This window comes from Haliotis asinina, chromosome 14 (genome assembly GCF_037392515.1).
Source record: "Haliotis asinina isolate JCU_RB_2024 chromosome 14, JCU_Hal_asi_v2, whole genome shotgun sequence".
Classification (NCBI taxonomy): Eukaryota; Metazoa; Mollusca; class Gastropoda; order Lepetellida; family Haliotidae; genus Haliotis; species Haliotis asinina.
Window position 1 is genome coordinate 16,463,834 of NC_090293.1, and position 9,832 is coordinate 16,473,665.

At 40.6% G+C, this 9,832-nt stretch overlaps 1 protein-coding gene across 3 annotated transcripts in view; it reads right to left on the reverse strand.

Moving 5' to 3' along the window:
- Positions 1 to 3,652, reverse strand: part of LOC137261540 (uncharacterized) — a 7,159-nt gene extending 3,507 nt beyond the window's left edge. Inside the window, exons 1-3 of one of the 3 annotated variants that reach the window (XM_067799301.1) lie at positions 3,291 to 3,652; positions 2,435 to 2,789; positions 1,825 to 1,853 (exon numbers count right to left, since the gene is read on the reverse strand). In XM_067799301.1, coding sequence (XP_067655402.1) covers positions 1,825 to 1,853; positions 2,435 to 2,642 — 237 coding nt within the window. In that variant the 5' untranslated portion in view covers positions 2,643 to 2,789; positions 3,291 to 3,652. Of the gene's footprint in view, positions 1 to 1,824; positions 1,854 to 2,434; positions 2,918 to 3,290 lie in introns of all 3 variants that reach the window. The other 2 variants (XM_067799300.1, XM_067799299.1) reach the window with 2 other exon arrangements.
- Positions 3,653 to 9,832: the final 6,180 nt, after the last annotated feature.

The window sequence follows — 9,832 nt, forward strand, 5'->3', positions numbered from 1 at the left end:
AAAGAAATATAGAGGTCAAGAGGCGTTACCAAGTCTTCAGAGTGCGGCATTTCACGATGTCGTCAAACACCATCTGGCTGTGGAGGTATTATTGTTTAAAAGGACCATTTTACACCACATTTCTCTATAAATAATAATGCATATCTCTAAGATATTTATCAACCCTCATGGCAGCCACCATAGCATTTACTCCAAACATTTGTACGCATTTAGTTCACAACATTATATCAAAAAGTTAGAATTAATTAATGTAACGTTTCATTAAACCGACTCTCTCGCACTCTACCGGCCGAACACTATTTTAAGCGACCCTCATAGAGTTATGTCCCTTGGAGCGCTCTCTGCGAATATCCTGTAACTCCTTTGGACACAGAGTCCAAGACAAAACAGACGCTAATGCCTGGCGTAAAAACATGTGCGCAACTGATGTTCCCTGTTTGGAAACTATTGGCTTAGACGTTCCAGTAATCAGTTTCAGGCAAGTCCTAGGGTATAATCAGCCTTTTATTGATTCTGGGAAAGGCAGAGCCAGGTGTTCGAGAAGCACGTGCACAAATGTTCCTTAACCTCTAGTGTGCACAGGCAAACTGTAGCGCAAACTGGGTTGCGCAGCATAGAGAAAATGACCAGTCTTACTACATGCGCGCGAAGCGAGCAAAGGTTGGTAACGTACTTCCCTCGCTTCGGTTCGTAAAATATTTTTCATGTCAAAATAAAATATCGCCACCGTCAAAGGTATACACCCATTTCTTCACTGGTTAAGCGCAACTCATGGTATATCAGACCGTTCTTCGCCTCCATTCCCCCTTCCAGCTTCCGGTGAAGTGAAGGAACAGGACAGTATTATTACATATGGTATACTTACAGTTACCTCTACTGCTTCATTCGCTCATTACGCCAGAAGTGTTTTCACGTAGAATAAATGTTACGAAAATTCGAACATTAGAGACAACAAATAAAACAAATACATTCCACCAGGTTCATGATAAAATTAGGCAATATAATATTTCTTTTTTTAATTTCTGCTTATTGTTGTTCCGTCAGTCCGTCCATGCGAAAGTTGGCAGGTGTAATGGAGGCGAAGAGCGATCTGACTACGACGCGTGTCGCTTAATATGTTGAACAAAACATGTTTGACGTGAGTAATTATTAAACATCAGGTAGGAAATCTGAGAGCACAACCACGTGATTAAGTGGGTGTGTGCCTTTGATGGTGGCGATGTTTTATTTTTTGACATGAAAAATATTTTTCGATCCGAAGCGATGGAAGTACCTTGCTAAACTTTGCTCGCTTCGCTCGCATATGTGAAGACTTGTCATATTCTCTGCGCTGCGCAGTCCCATTTGCGCTACAGTTTGCCTGTGTTCCATGCTTCCTCGCTCACCTGTCTGTTCCTTTCTCTGCACTCCTCCCTCGTAACAAATATCGAAGTGTGTCAATACTTTAATGATAATTTGTTAAACAACCTTTTTATGATTAGGACAAACATTCGGCGAAAACCTCGCAGAGTTGGCATGATGTTTTGATTCTGATCAGCGTTTCACTATGTTATGCTTATTCGTTTTCTAGGGTTAGCCCGGTGGTTAAAGCGTTCGCTCGTCACGGGTTCTATTCCCCACGTGGTTACAATGTGTGAGGCCAATTTTCTGGTGTCCCTCGCCGTGATATTGCTGGAATATTGCTAAATGTGACGTAAAACCAAACTCACTCACTCACTCTTTGTACTCCTCCTTCTAACAAACAGTGAACTGTGTAAACATTTTAATTATAGTTTGTTAAACAAATTATCTTAGGACGAAATAAACTATATAAATTTTACTCACCTGGACTCCCAGCGTTAACGTCGGTGTGTCTGAAATGTGATATTATGTTTCATGAATGGATAAGAAATCTGACCTTTTTCTGTCCATAATACATGTAAATTCTAGATATAACTTGTTCATACAACGTTAATTTCTGTCTTAATTTAAATGTTCAGTTCAGACTATGGCATTTACAGAAAAATATGAAGAAAAAAGAGATAGGTCAGTCACAATCCGCTATCACATCCTTCCATGCTTCTCATCGTATGTTGTTTGAAACTGTCAGGTTTTGACGTTTTGTCAGCTTTGACGCTGGTGGTGGAAGTCAGCGCTTCACAAAAACTTTTATTTCTACTACTCTTATTAATTTGCCTCCATAGTGTGAATAAATGAGTGAGTGAATTTGGTGTTACGCTGCTTTTCCAGCTATATCACGACAGAGGACACCAGAAGTGGGCTTCACACATTGTACCCATGTGGGGAATCGAACCCGGGTCTTCCGCTGTGTCAGCCCGCGAAAGCGACATTTCAATTCTGCTATACCCGTTAAAGCGTCAAACCCGGTTCTAGGCTCAGATTGTACATCCCCACCCACATGAACGGCCCCCACCAGGGTTAAGGCAAGTTTTACCTGTCCGCCTGATGGCATCCACAAGTCTTTCCCTCCATCTCGGGGACTGTTTCACATCGATGTACGTCAAGATCCCCACGGTTTCCGGTATTTTGCAAGGTTCCAGCAAAACTGGGATGACGCTTTCTCGCTTTTCATTAAGAGACATGTGTACCATTATGTCCGTCTCGAATTTACACCAGTCACTTCTCACAAAGGCTGGCGTCATGATCAGCACACACTTCCAAGCTCTGGCTATGAATTCCTCTATATTCCCAATGACAGTCTTTCCTGGGTGAAAGTCCCTCCTATGGTCCACACATTTCAGTCCAATCCCAGGAGACTCCAGGTGGCTGATCAAGGTATCCACAAAATCCTGGTCGGCGATGTTGTAACAGAGAAATACGTGGTAGTCCTTGCCTTCGGGAAGAATGACGGGGGGTTTGGAAGTGGGCTCCATGGCGACATATATTGTGAGTTACCTTCAGAGCACAAATCGGGAAACTAAAAGAAAGTTTTAGACCATGGCTATATATATCATGACTGTCACATACCCGTGGATATCCGGCTTGGAAATGATATTTACTTATCCTTGCTTACCGTAAGAGAGGACGGGTGAGATAACGTATTCAGACTCGCTGACATGAAGCATGTCGACCTGCCCCACGAGGACGGTTGTGAGGGTTGCTTAGATGTATGTTGCCTGACGTATTTCTGTGTCGTTCCATGTGGAACACTAAAACAATCCTCTCTCAGTACAAATTAACGGGGACTGGTGGTGTAGTTTAGAAAGACAACATCGCTATTTCAACGAGTTATTCAATGACATTACAATATCTTATTTCTATCGAGACGACCATTTCCGGTATGTACCTACCAAGGATTCTCCACCGACGACAAAACACTGATCATAACGCAGCGTGTACGACAAGAGCTACCTCCCACATTCTTCCGGGTGCACCGGGGTCATTCGTCACTACTCGTCCTTTTCCGTAAACTCCACGAAGATCGCTTATCACATTATCCCCGAATAACACCAGTGGGTCACGAATGGCGTGAGACGATCAGAACCCCTGGTCAACTCGTGCTTTTCCGTGACAAGCCTAATGGCAGTCTCCGTGGGTTTCGCGGAAAGGGGCGAATGGTGTGGAATGGCCTAGAACAGGGGTATTGCATGGACTTAAGTTCTTAAATATATATGTGTAACTCGGGGATTCAGTGGACCCTAAGATGCTTCTCTAAAAGATCAAGTGCACCACCAATGCTTTATCAGGTGATAAAGTACATATTTTTGCATCACGTGACATTGTGTTGAGGTCACTACGCTATTCTTGTCTGCGTCCTCCTTATCAAATATGCACTTGGTTAAAGGTCCGTTCTTGCTTGTAGAATCAACTTGTAGACGCGATACAGCTGCAACGTCAGAACACCTAAATCTTTCCGATTGTTGTTACTATAAGTCATATGCTACAAGTAGTTACGACAAGCCGCACAGTAAGCACGCCACTTAACCGACGTCAACGTGCATGTCAGTTGTCATGGCCTCGTACAGTCTTCCTGCGTACAACTTCATCTTCACATCTTCATCTTGACCTGAGTATGCTGTTCTAAAGTTTGTTGACCCGTGAAGGTCCCGGGGTAGAATAAGCCTTCAGCAACCCATGCTTGCCATAAAAGGCGACTCAGCTTGTCGTAAGAGGCGACTAACGGGATCGGGTGGTTGACGCATGTCATCGGTTCCCAATTGCGCAGATCGATGCTCATGTTGTTGATCACTGGATTGTCTGGTCCAGACTCGATTATTTACAGACCGCCGCCATATAGCTGTAATATTGCTGAGTGCGGCGTAAAACTAAACTCACTCACTCACTCACTAAAGTTTGTTACGTTGGCAGTAGAAATGCGACATTCACATTCACAAATGGGTAAACGGGGTGCAGTTGGGTGAGCGATATTGATGACAATAGCAAGAGACTTTCATGTAGCAAACAGCAGATGATTATCAAGTGTTGTATTGGATTGTGTATGGAAATCGTCAACCGCAAAATAGCAAATAGAACCCGTTCCAGCAGAGCGAGAGTCGACTGACACGCTCCCCCGGTCCCATAAATTTGAAGGGGTTGCAAAGCAAAACCACCTATGTCATACCTAGGTCATTTTTGAAAAATAGCACAAACGGCAGCTTCAGTTAGCAGCTACCCTATAATCCAACTTCATATGAATATTACTTTTCGAAATATAACTCTTCAAATTATGTTGAGTTATGTTAAAATGGCCTTAGTCAGACTTAGGTCGTTTTGGCAGGAACTTTTTTTTACTTTGCCCTTTTCGCCTGGTAATTATTTCACAACACTTCAGAAGGAGGTATGAAAGTTAGCCTGCTCACAATGAAAGTTAGCCTGCCCACAATGAAAGTTAGACTGTCCACAATGAAAGTTAGCCTGTCCACAATGAAAGTTAACCTGTCCACAATGAAAGTTAGCTTGTTAGCTTGTCCACAATGAAAGTTAGCCTGTCCACAATGAAAGTTAGCCTGTCCACATGTTTTAGATGCGGTGCTGCCCTCAAAAAATGCATGGACTTAAGTTCTTAAAAATATATGTGTAACTCGGAGATTCAGTGGACCCTAAGATGCTTCTCTAAAAGATCAAGTGCACCAACAATACTTTATCAGGTGATAAAGTACATATTTTTGCATAATTTTGGGCATTGTATGCTAGGGTCCTTGTGAGACCCCCCACTTGACACACCACAGGTGAGTTTACGCCATATCATACCCAACACGATCCACCCTGAACACTAAGAAAGGTACATAATAGACATAAAAATGATGTTGTTTGCATTTTGATTTTTGGTGGTGAACAGTGATGTTGTTGCTACCCAAGTTGATGTAGCTTCACTTGATGGTATTGCTGTTACAACAGTCGTTGAAGAACAATCACTAGATGGTATTGGTTTTCCAACAGAGGGTGAGGATACACATATATTTGATGGTATAGATGTTATAACGGTGGTTAACCCCGAGGATTGGAAACGACATGAAAGAAAGAGTTTGTGGAATACATCAACATCAAGGAATGGTTGTGAAAGGAAAACGGTTAATCCCTGTGAAATGTTGAAAAAGATGATGCTCAAACGATTTTTGAAACTTTTTATGCCAACAAGAGGGGTCGAGACCATTACCTTATTGGATTGATAGGGAATCTTCCAACAAACAACATAGAGTGAGTGAGTGAGTTTATTTTTATGCTTGGCTCAACAATATTCCAGCTATATGGCAGCGGTCTCTGAATAATCGAGTCTGAATCAGACAATCCAGTGATCAACAGCATGAGCTTCGATCTGCGCAGTTGGGAACCGATGACACGTGTCAACCAAGTCAGCGAGCCTGACCACTCGATCCCGTTGGTCGCCTCTTACGACAAGCATAGTTGTCTTTTATGGCAAGCATGGGTTGCTGAAGGCCTATTCTACGCCGGACCTTGACGGATAAAAAAAACAACACAGACGTTGAAGACCCAGAAAGCAAACTAACCCTTTCAAATACCATGTAAAATTGGCAAGTGGTGAAAGATCTGGCTGTTTTCTTCAAGCTTATGCAATAGATTGATCTCGATCACGACACTTAATGGGCACAAAAAATCCACTGTGAACCAATCCTAGATGTTCACGTCATTCAAAACGAAACAAGATGAAGTTCGTTTGAGTAGACAAGCTGATGTTCAACAGGACATCTTATCAGAGATCTGATGACAGGGCGTCTGCTATTGCCTGTGATGACATTGTCTTTATATATTTCCCGGAATTGACTTGGGGGATGTTATGTTAAGGATTTTAGTAGAAAGTGGTCAAGTACCACAAATCTAACTGCTGCTGTGGTTTGATGTTCTTTTTTTAAATGCTCAGTTGTTAAAGAGTTCATGTTCATGTTCAGCTGTTCATATAAAAAAAAGAAAAAAGAAAACAGTTATGTGAAGTGTTGAACTTATCTGCCGTATTGACCTTCATGTTTCCATTATCTATCTACACCAAATGGACACATTTTCTTTCCGTCAGATGTTTCACTTGAATTTCCTGTTGCATTAATATTTGAATAAATGGGAACAAAGCTGTTCTTGAGAGTTTTGGTGTGGATTTTTTTGTGTGTGAGTTTAACACAAACACAATAAATCATGACATTAAAACCTGTCAGTGGTAATGAATGTTACAATCACTTGATATATTTTAATTTTGACAAGACAGAGAGCATTTTAAGCATTACAGATCAAACTCAAGGTCAAATGCAACCCAAAAAATTCAAACATAATTAAAACACATTTATCACTTATTCATGAATAAAATATACATTGCTGCTTTAAAAAAACAAATAAACAAAATTATAAGCGTACAATCGCGATTCAAAATTGCAATATTTTGTACTTGGGCTTACTTCCCCCGAAACGAAGCCGCCGGGGGACCGAACCCAGTCATAGTTGGTGGATGTGCACTCAAGTGTAACGACTGCTTCCGATTGGCTGTTTCATTTGCTGATATGGTAAGGGTTCATTGTGTGTACAGAAAGATGATCTGTTTGGTGGGCATTTTAGAAGTATGGCGAGTCACAAGAAAGTAAGATTCTTTATGGATAACAACTTCTTTTTGTGTGCTTGATGCGTCGTTTTAGTACGGATTCATATACTGTTGTCAAACAAAATCATATACACTAAAAGAGGTCGTTATCCATGAAGAATGTATATATAGATGTTAGGTTTTGAAAATACATGTTCTGTGAATTTACGTTCGATCCAATCAAAGATCATGTCAGTAGAGGTGGTAACTACTGTGTGGCTGGAAACTGTCATTTGTCCAAGTACAAAGCAGGACTTGAAACTGACAAGAGTTTGCACCAGTTTCCGTCAGATCCAATCATCCGAAAAAAATGAATGTAGTTTGTTTGCGACCCACAGACCTAAAAACATGTCACGTGTATCACACCTGCCTAATTACATAATGTGGCAGAGATGGGACTCGGGTGCACGAGTCATAAATCAATTTATTTTCTTTATGTCGTATAGTCTGATAGGTGTTAAGTTCAAATTGCACGTGGTCAATGATTGACGCTGTGTACTGCATGTTGTCTTTAACAGACAGGCAGGCAGACATATAGGAGTGAATAAACCAGATACTGAGCTTTCTCTGTGACAAAGACTGCTTACCATAATCAACAAATTTTTTTTCACGTAACGAGTAGTTTATTTACTTGTTTGTGTACACAACCAAGATTAGACTACTGCTCACGACCACAGACGCTGGGCATGCATACTGTTTCAAGCTCCGCGAACCTATTCACTGCGCATGCGTTATGGACGCTGCGCAGCACAGCTGTTGAAACCAGTTTTTCCCCCAGCGCTGGGGGGAAATTTAGTGAACGTTTGAACTCCGATTTCGCGGGCTTTTTGTCATCGCGTTTTTTCAACTTTATAGATTGAAATGTAATTTTTTTATGATTTGTTTCGATAAGTGCATACCGAAAGGTACCAGAATCTGCAAAGTTGTGTTTTACGTTGCATGTAACCTTGGCTATTTTGGCATGAAACTTCGCTGACTAAGGTCATTTTGCTTTGTACCGCGCATACAAAATAATCATTTTGTTCATTTGCTGTTACATTTTGGGGATCATCCGATCGTCAGATACCGAAACGCCTTTGCTTCAATAGATTCCAAAACTAGGGTTGTTTTGCTTTGCAACCCTTCTAATGGTCAAATGAACTACACCGCTATTCAGATAAACGGGTTCAAATGACAGGTCGGCATTATCTTATGTTCGTCTCACAGTATATCTGTCGACTGGCTTTGAAAAGCACAAACGTAATGTGTCCACCGGTGCAAGCCAAGTGAGGCAACTGCAGACCAAGAAACGGGTGCGAAGGAGACTTTATTATATTTTTAAGAGTGAAATACTGTAAATACTGATGAAAATAAAAATGAGTAGAATAACATGTTATTTCACTGAGTAGAATAACATGTTATTTCACTGAGTAGAATAACATGTTATTTCACTGAGTAGAATAACATGTTATTTCACTGAGTAGAATAACATGTTATTTCACTGAGTAGAATACCACTTTTGCAGACTTACTCGATATCTCGATCATTCACAAACAATGATGAAAATATCATAAATAGAATATTTTGTTAATGTTGTCAAATAACATGTATATTTCATCTCATGGTCTGACAAAGCTTATGTACAAAGCTTACAAAGCTTATCTGACAAATTTGTCAGACCACTCGATGACATACATGTATACATGTTATTTGACAACATTAACAAAATATCTTCTATTTATTATTCACCCGTTGAAGATATCACTGTTTGATAATTTTACATACTTATTAAATATTGTGTAATAACATCGCATGATGTCCTTACGTATGACGTCAAAGTGATTTACAATTATGAGGTCACAATGCTAATACGTCTGCGTATGTAGAGCCCTTAAACCCCGACAGGTCTTAAGTCCCGACTGAACATGAATAATCATTAGTGGGCGGAGCTTATGTGACCAGGTCGTACGTCTTTCTTACGCACAACTTCTCAGTTGAACAGCATTCGGTTTACTTCTGCTCAGTCGTGTTAAGTTGATAAGCGTGCAATGAGAGTGTATTTCAACCTAACTACCATTTCAATACTACGGAAAATAAAGACATGTCCCAATGTTTGTTAAGAAATCGATCGTAATTATGTAAGGTACCGTTGATAATTTACCGCTGGGGCGGGGTGATGATGTTCTTTATGACACCAAACTCCAAAGTAAGTCTACCAAGTGACCCCCAGGGTTGGCATGGACAAAATCAATGAAAGCACTCCTTGTACATGTTTACCACTGTACATTCATGAAACTGTATCAGTTATGTATCGTTGTATGAAAGAGTTTGACATGGAAATTGAGTGTTGTTGCTGTCAAGTCATAATTACAGTTTATATAATCAGTCAGTGATTCCAGGAAATTCATAAAACCAAAGAATATATAAAGTATATACATTTTCCTCAGCACTGAGCCTGTTTTGTTTCCACTAAGCAGTATGGGTGAGCATGTACCTGAAGAAAATTTGAGAGCATGAATTCTACTCCTTTAGCGTGGGTGGTTATAAAGTGTTTGATCAACATGAGACCCAAGTCCAGTGTCCCCCATCGTGATATTGCTGGAATATTGCTAAAAGTGAAGTAAAACCATACACACACTTTCAGCAGTGTGGTGGGTTGTTTGCAGACTTTCCCAGTGTTGGAGCTGAATTTGGTGTTTGGTGATCAATGCTTGGGTTATGTGTCATGTTCTTTAATAATAAACTTGAAATATAGGTGTGCTTATACATCATGAGAAGCACGTTTTTAAGGACACCTTTAGTACATTTTACAAGAGGTACCACATGCACATG